We start from the raw sequence: 20,955 nt of genomic DNA, 5'->3' as shown, positions 1-20,955 counted from the left end.
GAAAAAAAATATGACAAATAATCAATTATTTTTCTTTACTATTGTGATCTATAAACGAAATACTACCCCCCATTCAAGTCCTGGCAGATAATATTAAAGCACCTTATATAAAGTGTGAAGGTATCGCTACATTTATTTAATAACGTTACGTACGTTGAGTAGTGTTTTTTATCATTATTTGTAAAAAAAAAAACATATTTTTACTATTAAGAAAAAAATACGAATAAAAATAAAATGTAAAAACAATGAATTTTAAATAATAAATGTGTTCTCTACGCCATTAATTGCACCTACATCACTAAATTAATGGATATTGCCAACATCCACAATTCTATTAGATTGATAGCTGGTCTTATTAATACTGTGACATCAATACAGTGCGCCCAGTAAATCAAGATACGGTGCGTTATTGTTTTCTATTGAATCTCATCAATTAGCTTCGTTTGTTCGTATCTTAATGCTTTATGCGGTGATTTTCGATAGATGGGAAACATTAGGACGGGATTAATTCATTTCTGATAAGTTTTTGTATGGTACATTTTTCTTCTTGTTATGTGAGCTGTTGGTCTACTAATTTATCAAGCCTCAATGAGTATTTTTTGAACTGTATCTAGTTTTCAAAATTGAAAATGCCCGGTTATCGAAAGAAACACCTACTCAATAAAATAGTTCAATACTTTAACCCCTGTATGCTTACAAAGAAACACATAAGCGACTTTTAACGATCAATGTATTAAAAGTCGGTTAAAAGATCTGTACAAAACAAAATATGTAATAATTTGGTGCAAAATAATTCTATAAAAGATACAAAATATACCTTTATTGAAGAGGTACTCTTTCCACCATTAAAAGATCAAAGCTTACCCCATGCACAAAGTACAATGCTTTTCGAAATGCATCCAAGAAATTAAATTTTCCTTTTGAGCTTATTAAAAGGAATAGATTTAAATCTAATAGCCGGCAATGAAGAGATTTCATTAACTTTATCTTTTCTCTTAGCTATCTTTATATTCAGATACTCAGTTTTAGTTCTTCCTAGCCATGGAAAACAAAATGACTAGCAGAGGTGCCATAACGGAAAATCGCCTAAGAAAGTAGCGCGCCAATATACGGGTGTTCGGGGGACGAGGAACGTTACTGTTTTCGCCATCATACGCCGTCTTTGGACTAAAACTGTTGACTCAAAGAACCCGAATGCTTCCTTAGTTCATTCGTAACTGATCATTTTGGTCATGCCCACAGTACGGATTTGACCTAGAAGAAAGCGCCTAACCTACCTGCATAGCATCTCTGCTTATCTTTCCTTACTCCGTGTTCCAAGCAGTAATGAGAACTAAGAAAATCCTTTGGTTGAGAACTATTTTGTTGCAGCTCATTTTAAACCTGGGAACTATAAAGAGTAGATAGTAATGGGTTTTAAAGAAACAGGGGGTTAATTGTATTAAATTCGTTTTCTTAGAACTGGTGTTTTAATTTTAAATAGTATTTTATTTAGCAGCTGAGCAGTTACCGTTCATACAAGCATAATAGTGGAGATCGAGGTTTTATTCCAGTTCAAAATATGGCATAGTTAATTGTTATTTTTTACACCAGATTTTTTACATGCTATAAGTACCACACATATTTTCTTGTCAATCTACAGAAACTTTACTCTTTGCTAGAAAAATCTTGATAGAAACTCATTACTACGTCTAATGTTGTAAAGAGTCAAAAGTGTAATGTTGTCACTTCGATTTACCACAGAAATAACGCTTGAAGTCACCTAAACAATACACAAACTATAAGTTCAATGAACAACAAAACAAAAGCTTGTGTCAAAGAATAAAAAAATCACAAAGACATAACAATTTATTAACCTTTCATAACTAAGCAGCGAAGTTGGCTAGTTTTCATCGAAGTTAGCGCAACTTAAATCGACTAAGCACAAAGATACACTGAAGCCACTCGACTTGCTAATAGTTTGTATTCGAGAATAAACTTTAAGTTCATAGCGATTGTTTTAGTTGGCTGGCTTTATGAATAACTAGCGGTTTGTCGCTGTAAGTAGATACATGAAGGAAGAATGCTGTTAAAACTGAGCGTTATATCTTTTCAGTTAAGGGTTTAGATTGTTTTCTGTCTGTAAAAACTAGACTTATTGGCAGGAGGCATTGAAAAAAAATAATTTGATGTGGTGTAAAAAGTATGCAGGTAATTCCAGGAGATTAAAGCGTTTCCAAAAAAAACATTATATTTTGTTGCACACCGTTTTGATACAATTTGATAAGTATACAATTTACAAAATGTATCATCGTTTTTCTAGCCATACAGTAATTCATATCTGAAGGAAAGAATTCTATCTAAAAATACAAAATTTCTCAAGCAAAAAATCTCTCTACATACAAACAATACACATAAGTGTACTGTGACATTATCTAGAACCCTGTCCGTCCGTCCGTCCGTCGGAGTCTTATCTGACCCGTCATATTTGTTAACCCTATGACAGCGAGGCGTTATACAAGACATTTCTGACCCACAGACCAACGGACCAACTATATTTTGATGTAGATAAGTTCTGTTAAGATATGTATATTGAGAACAACAAGAGAATCTTTTGCTGACCTTAAATATAATGTTTCAAGGTAGTAATTTTAAAGCTTTATAGTTATGTGTTTCATAATGGCATTTCACTAAAATCTTATTAGTATCTTGTAGGTTTTAATTTGCGTTATCGTTTTTTTATGACATAATACAGCCAGCACGCTTACCTTAAAGCAGCTGCTTAGAAAATCTATTAATTATAACGACTCTTAGGCGATTATCACACTGCCCCGCATGATGCAGCGTAGTCCGTGGATGCGTTTTTTTCCGTTGTATGGAAATATCTCCGTTTGTATGGAAAACACGCATAGTCCAACACACTGAAAATGCATCCACGCGCGTTCATGCGGATCACGCACATACATGCGGAGAAACACGCACCCCCGCGCGTAGGTGCGGGGCGAGACGCAAGGTATGGCACACTGAATCCCGCAATGCCGCGCGTGATTTTGAATGGGCGTGACGTGTATATTTGAAAATGGAACTCGCTGTGCGTCAATTTACAAAACGCACCTACGCGCGTGAGTGCGTGAAAAACCCGCACGATGATGCAGATCTGCACTCCCGCAGGAACGCGCGTAGGTGCGTCGACACGCAAGATGCAGCGTGATGCGGGGCAGTGTGAAGATCACCTTAAACCCCTCCAAACCCTTTATATTTATCATGGCGACAGTTCCACAACAAAGAACGGCCTAATTTAAATATCAACAAAGTTCTCTAGAACACGCAGTAATCACTTTGCGAGGCCACTTTTTTAAAGTCCAAATATAATTAAAAATCCCTCCTTTAATACGTGGGACCACCCCCCACCCCCCGGATAGGGGGTGCGAGTAATTTGAACGGATTCCGCGAAAAGGTCCCACTTAATATATTGTTGCGAAAAAGGGAAAAAGTTGACTAAATAAGTCCGGCTTAGCCGTAGTGAGATATGGCTTTAAAATTCATAGCGGATTTGGATATTTTTTTTCTAATAGGAAGCGAGGAAAATATCGGGAACATTTTTCCAATTAAATAACGAGTTTAGAGCGTTTGTGTGTCAACGGAAACGTAAATATGTACCTACTGTAGCTTTTTAACCAAAATAGCAGTTCAGCTCCATTAATGGGAAGAATATCTTCTCAGAGCAAATAGAGCTGAGTTTCTTGAAATAATCATTCTTACTCAAGACGTCGTGTCCTTGCAAAGCTACAACCCTTTTTTGAACTAAGGCTTTATTATCACCTACTGCTACGGATTCACAAACATCCATCTCAAAACCGAAAACCCCACCACATTCTTCAGACATTTACGACTTTACTATTTCCAGCAAAAAATCATAAAAGCGAATCCATTGTTCGTCAGTGTTGGCATACGTCTTCGTAGTAACGTGACGAAAAGAGCCACTTACAAGGGTTATCTATGAGTCGCGACACAATACCGGTCGAGATAGGGGTGCCGGATTTGGGGTCCACGCATCAAAAATAGCGAGCGATGATAACATATCATCGAGACGGCCGAACAGCCAAACTAACACTCGTAAACTTGCTCTACATGAAGATGCAGTGGGCTTTGTGGTGCGGAGTAGACGAGCGATTGGTTTATCGCGGGAATGTGTCTTGATACTGTAAAAGTACGAGTAGGTCTTATTTTCAGAGACATTCAGGACAAATCTTGAAAAACATATCATCAGTAAGCTGTCTAGATATCATGTGCCAAGCTGAAAAACTTGTGTATAAACATAAACATAACATATTTCAAGATTTTTGGAGTCTGTAAATAATCAACTTTATAAGCATATAAGACAACTATACACCAAAGTTTGTTGATTATCACCAAAAAAGTCGCAACACAAAATCGCAAGTCTGCGCAATTTTTTACAACTTTTATCATTACACATTCTGACTCCCACCCATCAAATGGCCGAGACCCCTATAAATAAGCTACGGGGCCTCCAGATTGCCGGGTTATAAATGAAAGGGTGCACGGAAATTAGGGTTTTTTACAACGGAACCCTAAGTCGCGAGCGTGTCGCTGTTGCCGTAAACAATTTTTCATACCGTGAAAAAGGCTACTACGGCTATATTGAGTAAATACGCCTTATTTGAGATGATGGAATATTTTTTTATGGTGGCCCATGGTAACTGATTACGCCAACATAAGGCGGGGAGGATATATTTTTTTCGTAATAAGGAAGACAATCAGACGTAAATCCTACTAAAGACGGATCATTTAATAGTTTGAAGGGGAACGTTGTTTCTTTTTTGTAGAACAAGAAAAGCAGACAGTAGTGTTGTTTGAAGAGAGATAGTACTTTTGTAACATCAACATTTATCATTCGTTGTATCCCTCCCGCGGTCTATCTTAGGATGGGCGACCTTCTATGTCCTACCAGGACTGCTAATTAATGGAACCGTAGCTTATACATTAATCAGTCAGAAACTACAAAATGTTACCCAACAAATGCTAAGCTCACAAGACAGACTAACAATCAAAGGAGTATCTCACTAAGATACTACATTGAATGAGTAAATAGGATTCAACACAAGTCTCTATCTTCAAATTGATTTTGCGAAGGATTAATTTGCCAAGACAAACGCTGTGTATGTATTTGCTTAAGTGTGCGTTACCCTGTTCTGTAGTGTGTAGTGTTTATCTTAGTATTCAGCCTAGTACCCACGCAATAGTCTATTTACTATTTGCTCTGGGTGTTCTCCATACAGCCTTAAGCTCGTACATAATATAGGCTGTTACACAGTGTTGATTTTCTGAAGATTGTGTGTGTTTAAGGCAGGGTCGGACTGGGCCGGAAGGGCCCGGGTGGCTGATCACAATCCCGGGGCCCGAGACTAGACCATGGTGATGGGATACTATCGAAAAATACTGAGATACACAAATTGAGATAAACAAACTATAAAAAATTTATTACTATACTAAAATACAATACAATAGTAAGGAGGTATTTACTTAGAACAAATTATATAAAGCTAGCCAATCAACATTTTTTTTTAAAGAGGAGAACTTTCAGCTAAGCAGTTAATGACTCGATCGTAAAAGCTGTTGTTTTCGTCATCCTTGATTAGATCCGATTCTGTATTTAATATAATCAACGAATCCAACAGTTCTTGCCCCAGTAAAGAACGAAGTCTCGTTTTAATGCGCTTCAATGCTGGGGCCCGATTCTCCTAATTTTACTTAAGCGACCTTCGATTGACGTTCGACTCGATTCGACTGAGATCCAATCCCGACTCGATTACTATTGAAGCGTACGTGGCATTCCGCTATTTTTTCTTTGAAATAAACGTTTTTATTCTTTTCTGTCATTCAATAATGAATCATTTTGTCTGCAAATGTTTTACGATTGCAAAATGATTGCACGGCAAACTACCGTATAGACCAAAATTACCAAAATAGCATACCAATCGCACACCAATCAAATGTCAATCGAATACGATTTGTCTTTTATTAGTAGCAGAATGCCCGATATGGTTAAAACTGCTATTACGATTGTATTGCGATTCGATTACTATTCGATTTTGACATTATTAACTTAGGAGAATCGGGCCCCTGAAAATCGCCTCTCACAAGTCACTTGCGTGAATGAAATTGTGAGAATTACACAATATGCAACATATAAGGTGGTGTACGTGCTGATATGCATATTATACTGTGATAAAAGTTTACATGCACATGGTATGCAACTTTGACAGACGTCCAAACCACTTCTGGAAAAACACATGGCGTCCTTTGCTGCCTGGTCTAAGTCTAAAACATCTTCGTCGTTTTCTTCGTCGCTTTGTGAATCTGAATCTTGCTTATGCTGCCTAGGAGAAACGTGCTCATCCCAAAGAGTTTTAGGCAGTTCACAAAACTTATTTGCAAAAGATTCCAGTTCTTTTGACAGCAACTCTCGATCGACATTTGCAATTGATGCGATAGACTTGTAATGTAATTGAACTAGAGTATCGGCGGTAAGGGCAATACAAACCGACTAAACAATGAAATGCGATTCAAGGAGCAGCGAACGCACGCGTCGGGGATTCCCCAAACCACAGACTCCTTACTTGCGTAATGCGTTCCGTTTCATCAAAATTATGAGATGAGAGTGAATAAATACGTTACGTTTCTTAATTGTTATTTATAAATGTTGCAGTTCCGAATTCATCGAGTTTTTAACCTCTATATTAGAAAACCGCGTAAATTGCGAATTTTACGCGTTTTTGCCGCGACCTTACAACAGCAAAAATGTCTCAGTCCTTCGAAATCATGACCGGTTCCTGTAGGGTTTCTTGCTTTAGTTTATTTTACAAACGGCGGAATAAACACTATTATTATTGATAATAATAATAACCACTATAAACCAGAGATGTGTGATCTCAGATTCCATAAACCTGAGATCACTCTCCGCAAACGATACATATAAATACTTGGGTATGGCGGAGGGGTTAGGCATCAATGTGGCTGTCATGAAACAGTCATTACGGGAGCGTTTCTTTGGCCGCCTGAATAAGGTCCTAAAAAGTTCCTTATCAGGCGGCAACAAGGTTCGCGCCTATAATGGTTGGGTCATGCCAGTCCTGATGTACTCCTTCGGCATACTCAAATGGACTCAAACTGAATTGGATGCCTTGGATAGGAGAGTCCGCACACTGCTGACCGCAGAACGAATGCATCACCCACGATCGTCGGTGATGAGACTGTACATCCCACGGAAATGTGGAGGCCGAGGCTTTTTAAATGCAAAGACGCTCCACAACCGTGAGGTGTGCAGTCTCAGAGAATATCTTCTCAAAAGCGACGTGGGTATGCATCGTGATATGGTAGCAGTGGACAAAGGACTCACCCCGCTATCGTTGGCAAATGAGAACTGGCGCAGACCTGTGGTACTAACTACCCATGATCGCAAGGAGGTATGGCAGAGCAAACAGCTACACGGACGCTTCTTCGGGGCTCTTCATGGCCCCGATGTAGACTTCAATGCGTCCGTATCTTGGCTACGCTTCGGTGACTTGTTTGGAGAAACCGAAGGGTTTGTATGTGCAATTATGGACGAAGTTATCCTTACGAATAACTACCGGAGATATATCGTGAAAGACGGGACGGTTGACATATGTCGGGCATGTCACCATCCGGGTGAGTCTATCAGACATATTATATCTGGTTGTTCTCGTTTGGCTAATGGTGAATATTTGCACAGACATAACCAAGTGGCCAAGATTATCCACCAGCAGCTTGCTCTGCAATACAACCTTGTAGACCTTGAGGTACCGTACTACAAGTATGCGCCCGACCCAGTTCTCGAAAAGGACCATATCACGTTGTACTGGGATCGATCTATCATCACTGACAGGACTATTGTAGCCAATAAGCCTGATATTGTGGTGATAGATCGATCAGCGCGCCGCGCGATGATAGTCGATGTCGCCGTTCCGCATGACGAGAACCTTGTGAAAGCTGAGAAAGAGAAACAAATAAAGTATCTCGACTTAGCGCACGAGGTTGTCGCCATGTGGAGTGTCGACACGGCTGTTGTTGTGCCGATTGTCGTTACGGCCAATGGTTTAATAGCCAAGAGCCTCGACGAACACCTCAGGAGGCTCTCGTTGGGCGGCTGGATCAAGGGACTGATTCAGAAGGCAGTACTCCTTGATACGGCACGTATTGTGAGGAGGTTTCTGTCTCTGGGACCCTAACCACCGGTACCTTGGACCCTGTGCCCGATATCGGTGGCAACCTATTTTTTATATTTTTAAATGTTTTTTATTTTTATATTTAATATTTAAAAATGTAAATTATATGCTGGAAAATAAATAAATACCAAAATAGACCACTATAATACTTACATAAAAGAAAGCGAAATAAAACTCCCATAATTTTCCGGCAATTTTAGCCCATTGAAATGTTACCTACAATTTAAGGACAGAGTAATGCATTTATTACAGGATGCAATTTTATTTTTGGGACATGTGTGGGGGGTCAATAGAAGCTTAATCTCAAGTTTGTGGGGTCGCCACCCAGGTCCCCCGGCCGCCATCTTGAAAAAAGGGGTGAAAACACTTTTTTCGCGATATCTCGTAAACTATGCATCTTACAAAAAATTCGTCAAGTCATAATTTGTAGCAAATTGTTTTGTCTTTCAAATGTTTTGTAAGACGCATAGTTTACGAGACATGCACGCGGGCAACCGTAGCACAGGGGGCACGCTGCGCGCCCCCCCCCCCCCTGTGCTGAGGTTGCCGCATGCCTCTCAACCCAGGCCTGTGTGGGGGGGCCCGTGCAGGCTGGGGCCCGGCTGGCAAATGCCACCTCGACTGTATGGCCAGTCCGACGCTGGTTTAAGGCAACGGAGAAACGGTGTATCAAGACCTTAATGTAGCTAAATATCTTCTATATTATATTCGTGTTAAATGAACATCAAATAGACTAATAATGTCTCTGGATGCCCATGAATCAATATCTAGCTGAGAATTTATATGAAATAGAGAAAGAACCTTCGTATATCCATTAAAACAAACCAAAAGACTGAAACAACACAAAAGCACATCGCAAACATCAGAAAACATTTCAAAAGTAAGAAGCAAAGAAGTACATTAAAATTGAAGAAAGTTTCATAACTTGCAAACATTTGTCAAACTGCGCAATATACGAACTTCGAACATAATGAAGCTTGCATCGGGAACTGCAAAATACACAACACAAACACACGAGAAGTCAGGAGTACACATGTACAGAACCCATACGTATGCCAGGGCCCCGGGTCCCGGTGGGGCCAAGTTTGCAGGGGCCCGCCGTCTCGGAACTTGCGAGCGATGCATTAATTAATTCATTATTAATACAAGCTCTGTAAAAGGGTAAATAGAGAGTTTTGAAGTTATATGCTGTACTTAATGTGTAGTCGAGGCCATTGGCTTGACAGCGATCTTAGAGTTAACTGAATTTAGCTATAAACGTGTAGTAGGTAATAGCTTTCTGTGGTAAGACATGTAGTATATGAATGCTGTTTACAAGTTTTTTTTCCTATTGGAACATATCACTGGAGTATTCATAAAAATATCCAATAGCCCTATGAATGAGTAGAAACACAATCCCGTCCTATCATTCTTAACAAATTCTAACTCAGTAGTTCAATTGCATTCCACTAACTGAGTATTGATGAAGATGATTCCACAGAAATATTTAAAAATGAAATTAACCGGCGGAAACGAATGACAAATAATATTAGTAGAATCCCATAGAAGAAAACAACATAATCTACTAAATTCCAATTAGCTTAATCAAAAGCACTCTGTCTCCCCCTAAAGGCGAAAGCGTGATGATATAAATAAAAGCAGCGATTAACACACGTTGTCCATTTCGTGACGTGTCCAAATTAGGTCGGACGATGCAATTTAAACTTGTAGCCAGGGTCCGTAGATTAGGGCCAGGGGGTCATAGTTCATTATTAGAGGACATTTCACTACCGGGACTTAATTTTAGCCTGATGTTCACTAGGTGCTTGACAAAAAACGGGACATGAAAAACAAAAATGAACTGTAACTGAGGCTGGTAAGGTCCGTTTTGCAGTGAGAAGAGACCCAAATTTGTGGGTCCAAAGCATTGTTGAAGTTCTTCAGCTGGCCGTAGCTTCCCTTGTAAAACGTGCCAAGGGACAGAAAGATAGCCGATAACTTACTTACTTAGCTCTTGTAATGTATGCAAGGCAGTGTTAAGCTGCGTTCAGTTCTACTTGTCAACGGACCTATTTAAGGTCGGGATTTCGTGAAAGTCCGTAGGGCGGAAAATTTGCTTTAAAACAAGCGGCGCAATATCAGCTGGTACTAGCCCTGTGGGAATACTCTGTTCTAAGACTCTTGCAATAAATTACTTAGATATTTCCATAACTAGCTAAAGTTATACAGTCAAAGGAAACAATCATAAAAAAGATATCAATGACCATTGTAAAAACAAAGATCTACAAAAAGCAGTTACCATTAGATTATTGAAAGTGTAGATAGAACAAAAGCTTGAGGAAGTAAAGTAGGTATCCTTCTTATATCTGTTTCTTGTAAACCACGCTCCAGTGAAACATGTTCAAATAATGGCTTATCTAGACGACGCAGCTCGTTTTATTTGGAACATGTCAACATCAATATCGGGTGCCCGCGTCAATACTGCTCCGCTCAAACCCAATTTATCTCACTACATATTACAAGATATTACATTACCTGTCAAAACATGTACAAACAACGCGGTGCCCTAACGTGCTGTGAATTGAAGCACCAATCTTGTTTTGTCACTCTAGCTTTTAACTTTTATTTTTTCAACAATATTTTTATGATCGCTTGTCAAGATTAATGTTTTTAGGTCAGTACCTACTACTCGTTATCGAGTCCATAAAATACGCAGCCTTCAGTAAACTCATCTATATTCGATAAACAAACCGCAGTAACCGCTTTGAACTCGCTAAAATAAACACAATTTATTCGTAAAAAAGCAAAATAAACAAAAAAGAGAAAGGTACTACATCAATATTCCTCAATTTCCACATCGGAACGTTTGAAATACGCCTCCAAGTATTTCTATCTATCATCCTCATGAACTCCGTGAAACAGGGACCGCGGGACCATCTATTACAGACAGTCTGCTGTGCAGTCGAGAGCCAATCGGAAATTCAATTTCCGATATGATACGATCCGCTAAGAGATTGCTGAAATACGATAGCACCGCTCACCGATACACGGGAGAACATAAACGATCTCCACTCAAGCTTATAAACGAATCTTTGATCCCACAATTGATTAACAAAGAAACGTTTTTAACAGCTGCAATAATAGGTTGCTGCTAAACTGCTAGTGTATAATGAAATGTAAACTTGAAGTCCAAAAAGTTTAATAAAATATAACTACAGATTCTACATCAGACTCGCTGGATCCGTGCCGTCGGCGTGTGAAGGGGACAACATTAGCCAATTTTCCTAAATACATAGACGAAAGCTTGGGCTTGCGGATTGTTTTAGATGGACCCGCAGTCGGTGGCCGCCCAGTTTTCTTGAGCCGGGACGTTCCAAAGCGTTGTGCCTTGTACGTCCAGGCCCGAGCTGTAGACTTCATTTTTTGGTACAAATTCTGCTGTACCTGACGCTGAACGGTCTTGTGTCCATCTGCAGTACTATTGTTTTCGTTAATTTTGACGTTTGGCTCTGGGTTTCTTTTTACTGCTTGGAAATGATTGGCCTCTTCGCTAAAGGACTGCGGTGGCAATTTTCCGGTTAAAACTGCTTTCATTGTTTGTCTGAAATTTTAATAACGAAGTGTTTTATTTTTGCGATGATGCATACCGTCATCATGAGTTTTTTAGCATATAATCTAATTTCCTCCAAAAATTTCTTTACTTAACCTTCAACAATTTTCAGTTGTTTCGTACATTTTTTCTTTTTACAAACTTTTATTAACTAGCACCAAGCTACTAGCTGCGTTTATCACATAAATATTTGCTCTTACCTGATTTCATCGGCGGAATTGAAATCTAAGGCATTGAAATCATTCATGTTGTGTGAATTTTGTTCGGGAGTGAAGTCATCCTCCCGGGAAGTGGTTGGTTGTTCATCGCTTTGTTTATTTTGGTCATCCCCAGAACCATGTTTCTGTGATGTTTTGCTGTTAGTTCTTTCCATTTTAGCTATTTTTCCATTTAAATAAAATATAAAAATATATCATTGAATGTATTTAAGAATAAGTGTCATTGTGACAATCAAATAGATTTTTTTTTCTTCGCGTGATAGAATGCAAGCCAAAGAGGTTATTTTCTTTACTGGTATGTTACACCCTAGAAGAGTCTGAATAATTTGTGATTCTAGAGGATTTAATACAAATGAGATGAGACTCATAACTCCAGTCTAGACGAGCAGACGAAGACAAAGAAAAATGTCGCATTCAGAATTTAATTAATCAAAATCTCGCGCTATACTTAGGTATCCAAATACATAATTCAAGTGAAGTCAACGAGAAACTTGGATGAAGTAAGGTACCTACAGTGGAACATTTCATTGAGGCAGGTTACGACACACTGGGGAACGATGGTTAATAAGCTTTATAATTTAACGCAAATTCGCCCCGCCTTGGAACAACACGAAGACTTATTAGTGGCAGAAATTCTGCAGCGCGAAATTAGCCGAAGGTTTACGACATTACCGTCGAACACCGGAAGACATGCTTCACTGGATTTCTTGGTATTGACTCGAATTGAGGAGAAATGAACTCAAGAACTGAAAATGTACCAAAGCTTCTTTCAAACTGAATTAATAGACTGTAGGTAGTGTTGAAAGTATGGCAGCAGAAATATTCTTTATTGAACACAAAACTGAGAGCCGCGAGCGAACTATTAGCTCACTGGAGTATTTTCTAGTGAAACAGTCCGCAGCTCCCGTTCGCATCTGTGCCGCCCATTCTCATAATGGAACGGCCTGTTTATCCGGACTCGAGTTTCTTCGCGGTTAACAGTTTTGAAATAAAACTGAGTCACCCCATACATTTGGTCTTTATATTTGTTAATTTGTGAACGCTTATTACAAAGGACGGTCTTCATTCCATATTTACAAAATATGGTCTGTTTTAGTATAAGAAATCCAATACACTGTAAACATTACCACATCGTATATCCACTCACTACATATACGAACAAAAATAAACGAATAACTTACTAACAAAGACGAAACGAAAAACCTAAGTCAGACGTAACCTAACAAGCCAACCAAGGTATGGAAGCAATGCCACTTAAAAGCACGTGCCACCAGAATCTAAAACTCCATTCCAATCCTTTTCCAGATTAATCCAGCTCCGCATATACGTTCCAATTTTTCTCCGTACCTTGTCACCACTTCGATACGTCAGGGGAATTTATGGGTCTCTTTACTTCTGTATCGGCCGTAAGTACTGGCCGATAAATTTAGTGGCTTCCAATCACCTAGTGCACTTAGACACCGTGGCTATAAAATGTTGCAGCCTTTATTACAATGGAGTAATGAACTGAGATTTAGTGAGGGTTTTGTATTTATGTAGTGAGTTATAATGTTATAGAAGTGGTGAGGTTTGAGGTTTTGATATTATGGCTTTAGTAAGTTCTAGTATAGGGTACAAAAGGTATACAATATAACAAAGCATAGCATTCTATGTAATATTGCAGATCTGTTCCATTACTGAAAAATGGGCAATAGCTAGACTTAGACGAACTTGACCTTAAATTAGTCAGTCAAAATCTGATAAACACAAAATCTGTAATTATTTATGAATGTTTCCAAAAGTGAATTTGATCGAGGCGATATTTTTGGAATGTTGAAAACTGCACCCGGATTATGCGTAACCAGTTTCCATTTTCCATATACACTTCAATATAGCTTTCAACACTTTATACCACACTCCTACACCATTGTATTTTCAAACATCTTTCACTACCAAGCCGTTTCAGTTGTCCTAGACCTAAAATGCTATGTTTTCAGTCTAGCTCAAGGCCCAACACTTCTATTCCACATTTCTACGCCTATGTAAGAACACTCATATTAACATGCGGTTCTCAAGTTTATTCAGACGTTTGCTAACACGTAGCTCAAGAAAGCTTTCTTGGCCTTGACCGATATTCTATTTGGTGGAGTTCTTAGGTAAAACATTTTCACATTTGCCTAAAAGGTTTAGCAAGATATGACCCAGATTTCAATGTACTTTTAACTTTTTGAACATATGAAGCTGTTTCTTGTTTTAATCGTGTCACTAAGGAACTTCTTCTAGCACCCAGATATAAAATAGCCCTGTAAGGGTCTATATGCCAAATTTTTTTCACATTTGGACCATAACTGCATATTAGCATACCAAACAAGAGGTTTTCGTATTTATAAATATTGAGAAGGCAGGGCTGGTTATTCGAAAATCGATCTCAGTGGCGTGCACTTGGAGAGGCCTATGTCCAGCAGTGGACTGCGATAGGCTGATGATGATGATGATGATGATGATGATGATGATGATGATGATGGGCTGGTTATTCGACTTCACAAAAAGAAAAGTTATTTGTATTTATTACACATACTTCTATGATGCTCCTACACAAGAAATTTCAGCCCTAGCTCTTTAATACATGGTAGTGGAACTACATAGGAACAAAACGCAGCAATAAGCCTTTAACAGAACTGCGCCAGTTGTAATGGTCCACTTAAATAAACGGCTCGCTATTGACTTCCAACGCGATGAGATAGCTGTGAAAGAGCTGTGGGTTATTGCTTTACAAAGTGTCCTTTCAATAGCTCTTTGGTTCTCTAACATAGGTTTTTTTTTACACAGTAATTTGGAATTGTGTCAGCATTAGTCCAGTTTTCATTAAAAGGTTTAAAGGTTGTGATCCGATCATGCTCTACAATAACAAAAAATGCTTACTGGCCAACCGTCCCCAATCTGCCCCTAAAAGACACCAAAGGTATTGGACACTACAAAAACAAAAAAAAACGGAAAGGGAAAGGGAGGTTTCTGTTCTGAAAAAAAAAAACTGTTGTAGGTACCTACAGCTACGTTAGTAAGCCTATGGATTGCAAATAAATATTTGCGACTCCTTAACAAGTCATTATTTTCTACACTTTAAAGAAAAAGGCAACAATCTGATACCAGTAATATAAAAGTCGAACAAAGTAGTCTGTCTGTTCCGCTAGGGCTCAGATGTTCAAGAAAATTGACCCGCACCGCTTGTCTGACCAACAGATTTATAGACCAAAGATTATATTGTACTGTACAATGTACAACTCATATGGATGCCTGGTCACATCTTCTAACCCGGAATGGATGCTTCAGAATTTTGTTTTGAAGTTGTTCAGTTAGAAAAAGAGTTTAAATAAAAATATTTTTTTTTTTCGCTATCACATTTTAGTGTTACCACTAAACGTTAGATATTAGTATCGTATCGTTTGTAGCAGATTAAAGAATTCAATATGAAGTTTGTATAAGGGTGTTTCATGACAGAAAAATGCTTGGTTAGCTTTCCCATTCTGTAATACTATTAGATAGCCAAAAAATAAAAATAAGATTTGACTTAGTTTGTACGTACCTACTACAATTTACTTCAAGATATGCTTTATGTAGACACAAATCGAGTAAAGCCACGAGCAATTCCTGGTTTAAAATAACTAAAAGCTCTCAAACCTTTGTGGTACAGACACAATTTTACACGTGTTGTGTCGGATTACTGGGCATTCTCTAATAATGTATTGAGCTCAAGGGTCAGCGATTATAAACTAGAAGCCCTTTGAACCAGTACACGGGTCGCCTTTCATCTGACTGTCCTTAAGGATCAACGGACCTCTTTAATTCAATTCAGAGTGTTTATAACAGACTTCGTAGGTAGTTACTACACTGTATTAAAGAGTGTTGAATGTGTATTTAATTCAAGTTATATTTATATGCATTTACCGGTTCAAGGTTTCATCCCTTCATCCTTTCAAATACGCTGTGTGCACTCCAAAAGTATATTTGCACCCAAATGACTATACATGCTTCACAAAAGACTTTCTACAATTCAGTTAAAAAGAATGAATTTCGTTCAATCAATTGAAATAGTTTACAAACATCTGTCTACTCAGAACTCATATTTATTCATTTCTGTGATCTATACAATTGGTGCTCAATCATTAGGCTCATGGGAGCCATTTGTTTCCATCCCTCTCGCTCCAACCGTCTTGTCTTCATGATTAGATCGCTTCATCTCGTTCTCGTCAACCACAAGACGTTTTGTTTCTACTGATTTATTGAGCTTTAATGTCTTCTATTTAGTTCCACAATTGTAATGGAAAACATTACAATGTGCTTGGTCGGCATAGATCTCGTCTGAGATTACTGGATCTTTCATTAATTACTGAACCGGAATTCAGATAACTTTCATAGTAAAATAGAACCTTTTAATGTTCTTTGTTCGAGATTTTATTTTATTTTCAGTCACAAATTAAATTCTGGATTCTATTTGTTCTTTCTTTCTAATCAAACAACACGTCAACCATATTTGTCTCAATCTGTTCCTCCAAAGAATAAAAGCAAAACCGACCGAACGAACGCTCTATTGAAAATAAAAAAGTTCAAAGAACTTGCTTCAGCTGTTAATACAAAATTAATTTTAAAATAAGAAGCCTAAAGTTTAAAATCCAATAAAGGCTGATGGTTATCAGATCTTGGGGAGAACCGTTCCAAGACTTCATCTCCCCGTATTTACTTTGGAGACAAAGATAAAAGCGTTCGTCCGAGGGATTTATACAATGGTTGTTTGAAGCCCGCAAAGATACTCGTGCCATTGGAAATATTAAAATGTGGATCTAGATTTTTCTCGGGTTTTTGTGCAAATGGAATGTAATATCATATCTGCTTTGCAAATAGTTTTAAAACTGTTGGACATAAAAAATTCAAGCTTCAATCGTGTTTGATGAAAAAAAACTAAGGACATGGCTATGAAAGCCATAAAAATCTTTGAACAGAAGATAAATTATAACGATATCCGGCGAACAAATGCCTTAGTAACATCAAACAAACAGCTAAATAAATCATGGAATACCAACAGCAATTTATCCATTGAGTTCGTCACCGTCTCCCGTAATCCGATATAATTAGCAGTAGCATTAAACTTTCTGAATAACGTCTGTTCAAGTTTCGACGTAAAAACTTCGCCATTGTTAAGTGTTAACTAATTGAGACACCCGTGTCCACTGCTTGATCAAATTATAGCGAACCGAGGTGTTTCAGTAGCTTTCATAATTATTATCGGAGCTGCTAACTGTTTTATGGAGGTTCGGATAGTTTAATTAGAGCTATTGAAACTACTTTTAATGTCGTTAGTTTGTCCATTGGATGGTCTGATGGTATGTCTGCTGGACGATAGAATTTTCAAATAAGAATTTAGTTAGTCATATTTATAAGGAAGAAATACCTATGCTGTTACCTTAATGTTATTTTAAGTGTAAAACCCGTAGATCTACCAGATGCAGTGTAGGTATCTCGTTACAAAATACCTCTGACCTGCCACATACACTTGCTTATAAATATGTGATACCTTCGACATTAAGTCTGTAGATTGCTTTATTGCAGTGTCACACAATCATATCGATTAAGATAAAAAAGCCCACACCATTCACCGCAAGCCCAACATCCCATTCCAATTTCAAAATTCATCCCATAGATTTAAAATCGTTCAAAAAAATCCATTGAAATGGAAGTCTTTAACATATAAGTGCACAATGGTTGTGGCCCCAAATCCATTGACAAGTTTCTATGAGCGTCGTTTAAATCATATCGCACAATAGATTGGGGAATGCATTGAAAAGCCAACAGGAGTCAGAATGCGGTATGGAATAAATGGCATTTTCGATGTGTATAGCTCTGAAAAGATGTGCATTATTGGAATATAATTTTGTGGTTTTGTTGTGGATTTTTATTTTATTTTCAGCTCTAGTCTAAAACCTAGCCTTCAGCAATTTAGTTTTAACTCGACCTAAATGTAGTGTGAATAAGGCAGCATGCCTATAATTAAAACCATCAATTTTAACATGTTACGTAACTTACAATGAATATCGTAACAATTTATTAATAAACTCAGATTTTCTGAACAAAATTTGTGAATAAGCTGCACCTCATAATTTATACACATACGAAAAACGCGAAGAAAGCATTCGACCTCTCAAGCTAAAGTGGGGTAAGATGAATAGGATCTCAAGTTTAGTACGGCGGCGGTGCTAAGAAATGATGTGATTTCGGCTGGCGTGAAGTTGAAGCAGTTTATTTTGATATGTGTACCTGAGAGCACTTCAAACAAGAAATTGAGCCTTAGAAAGGTCGGGATGATGGACTGGTTCGTAAAGGAAATATTTCGTTAAAAGTTTTATTACGTATAAAAGGTTCAGAATATTAATAGTTTTATGTCTTAAAATTGATTCGGGTTTAGCTCAACCCACATCTCCTGTAAGACCAGAAAGTATGTATCAATCTTGTTCAAGACCTGCCAAACATTTAATTGCACTCAAAAAGTTTTGTGGATAAAGCTGACAAAGTACACAGTAAACTGTTCCTTAATAAAATCAATTTCGCAACCAATGAATCTCTTTATAAAACTTTCACAACCCAAAATGTACGCCATGAATAACCCAAAAACAGTTATTTACCTTAAAGAACCTGCTGCCGAAACAAAGAAAGAAATTAAGACGAATGTTACAAAAAACGTAGTACAAATAAACAATAAGAAACTAGTTAAGAGCGATTCGACCTTAAGGGAGTGTTCAGTTCATGGCAACTAAATGGTTTTGTAGAGAAACAATTCAATGAACACCTGGGTCCCGTCTGATAGAGGGACAACAAATACAGCTACAATAGCATTACAAAGACGAACTGTTGTATGACGGCTAAAGTGGCGCAGACGACCGAAAGCCCTTTGAGCGGCGCTGTCGATGTTTTATTTCGTTTTGAGCTTTAGATACAGACAGACGTGTGTTTCAAAATATCAAACGATGCATTCGTATATTATCATAGATGAAGATTGCGTTTTAATGTTTATGTAATTCTTTGTTCAAAATATATTGAGAAGTATGATACTGCATGCCATAAGGGGGTTAAGTAGTACATTAAGAAAGTACCTACCTGTAAGAGTACATAATAGACATACATTTTTCACATGGCTGCTACTAATAAAACCCACATTAAAAAAGTAGTTCATTACCTACTATTTTATTTTCACTTATTCTGTCGTAGCCGAGCCCTTAATCTTTTTAAAACATACTCCAAAGGAAAGTCTTCCAAGCGTATTTTCTTTACGGTCCACTATTTATTTATTTTCCTCCGAAAAATGTCAAAATATTCCTAATCCTGAGCTCCATTCTATCACATTTAAGAAAGTTACGGCCATACTTACCATTTATAAGGATAATCGGGGCATCATTTCCATCTATGAGCATGTTTACTGCTAGTAAATCCGCTTTTGCTTGTATTTCGATTTGAAGGAATACATGCTGCCGAGAAATGCTAAAATCCTGCAGTTCATACATTATTCGTTACCGTACTGTCGTATTCTTGAAATGTTTTCGGTTTCAGGTTGAATGAATCGAATGTTTGTCTTCCACAGCTTGTCTTCACATGTTCACATTTGCTTCAAGAATTTCGACTTGGAATACCTTTTGAATTTTTCAATGGTAGTATTCTTAAACATATAGTCTTAACCTACTTTACATCTCCGATCGAATTTTAACAAAAATTTCTTACCCAAATACCACCATACGTAATCAAAACAAGTCCCGTTAGTTAGCGAAACAGGTTGCCCATCTGAATACAGTGGGCAACAATAATTCATATCTGAACACAAAGCAACTGGCTGAATTAATCTCGAGACTCCCCTGGGCAACAGACATGGTCATTCAATTTGAATAGAAAAAACTATTCCAAGAGTCATAATAGACAGTAATTTAGTTGTAGTTCCGACTGAAAAAGTCTTTTTTATTGAAAACGAAGCTTTTGTGTTTTTACTAGTCTCGAGAGTTTTGTCCGTGGATGGGAAACTTGATGAAACGTATAGTCATCTGAAATTGATCCTATCTTTACGTAAAGCCAGCCAACGTTAACAAATAGCTTCCATTCTTTCTTTACAAATTACTTGATAGACATCTTGATACAGACCTTGTTTAGCAAAAAAATATAAAGCGTTTGTTCTGAGCAAAACTTTTTGTAGAACATATGAAAGTAACACCTTTGTGTACCAGTGGAGAATATATTTTTTCGTGTATTACGTACTTTGGTAGTTTTTGTTATGCCTTTTAGTAGTATACATGTAGTTTTGGATAATATACAACTGAAGTAGGTCATGACCTACCACACTTTAAACTTTCACCATTAGCGTCAACAAAATGATCCTATTTCTGAAAATAACAAATGACGAAATGTCCATCAGACTTAAAACCACATACATATTCACAGCAGTTAAAATCACTATTTACTTTAATACCGTAGCCAGACGTAGCAAGGCAAAATAAAATCTCTACGTAACATTGTAACAGGGAAAGCCCGTGGGGTGCTCTTAATTAAATACGGCCACGATTGAAACCTCGCGCCCTGAGAAATCCAATTTTTCTTCGGCTTTTTTCCTGGACTGCATCGTGAGTGAATGAATTGGTAAGTCAACATAATTAAAGAGTTACTAAGCATGCAGATTCATTGGTGAAGATAAATAAATCAATTGTAATTGCGATTCGTTGACTTTCTACTCATTATGTTTTTTGTGTCTAGTAGGAAGTACGGAGTGTGTATTCAATGGTTTCTTTAGCAAGCATTTTAATAACATTACTACATTTGTTTATATATGACCCTTTTTAACCATCTTTCTTTACAATTTCAGCAAGTAGTATTTTGAGCTACGCTACTTTACGCT

General features: G+C 37.7%; 2 protein-coding genes across 5 annotated transcripts in view; both read right to left on the bottom strand.

Annotated features, from left to right (window-relative positions):
* The window catches only part of LOC124636497 (uncharacterized protein CG43867), a 370,559-nt gene that overhangs the window by 337,093 nt on the left and 12,511 nt on the right, over positions 1-20,955 (bottom strand). The window lies entirely within an intron of this gene.
* On the bottom strand, positions 11,424-12,298 carry LOC124636500. Its single transcript, XM_047172612.1, has 2 exons — positions 12,036-12,298; positions 11,424-11,826 (listed from the first exon to the last, which is right to left on the bottom strand). Exons 1-2 carry the CDS (start codon positions 12,206-12,208, stop codon positions 11,424-11,426), a joined length of 576 nt encoding a protein of 191 aa, XP_047028568.1. The 5' UTR covers positions 12,209-12,298.

The sequence above is a fragment of the Helicoverpa zea genome, chromosome 14 (genome assembly GCF_022581195.2).
Source record: "Helicoverpa zea isolate HzStark_Cry1AcR chromosome 14, ilHelZeax1.1, whole genome shotgun sequence".
Taxonomy (NCBI): domain Eukaryota; kingdom Metazoa; phylum Arthropoda; class Insecta; order Lepidoptera; family Noctuidae; genus Helicoverpa; species Helicoverpa zea.
This window is presented reverse-complemented; position numbering and strand designations above follow the sequence as displayed.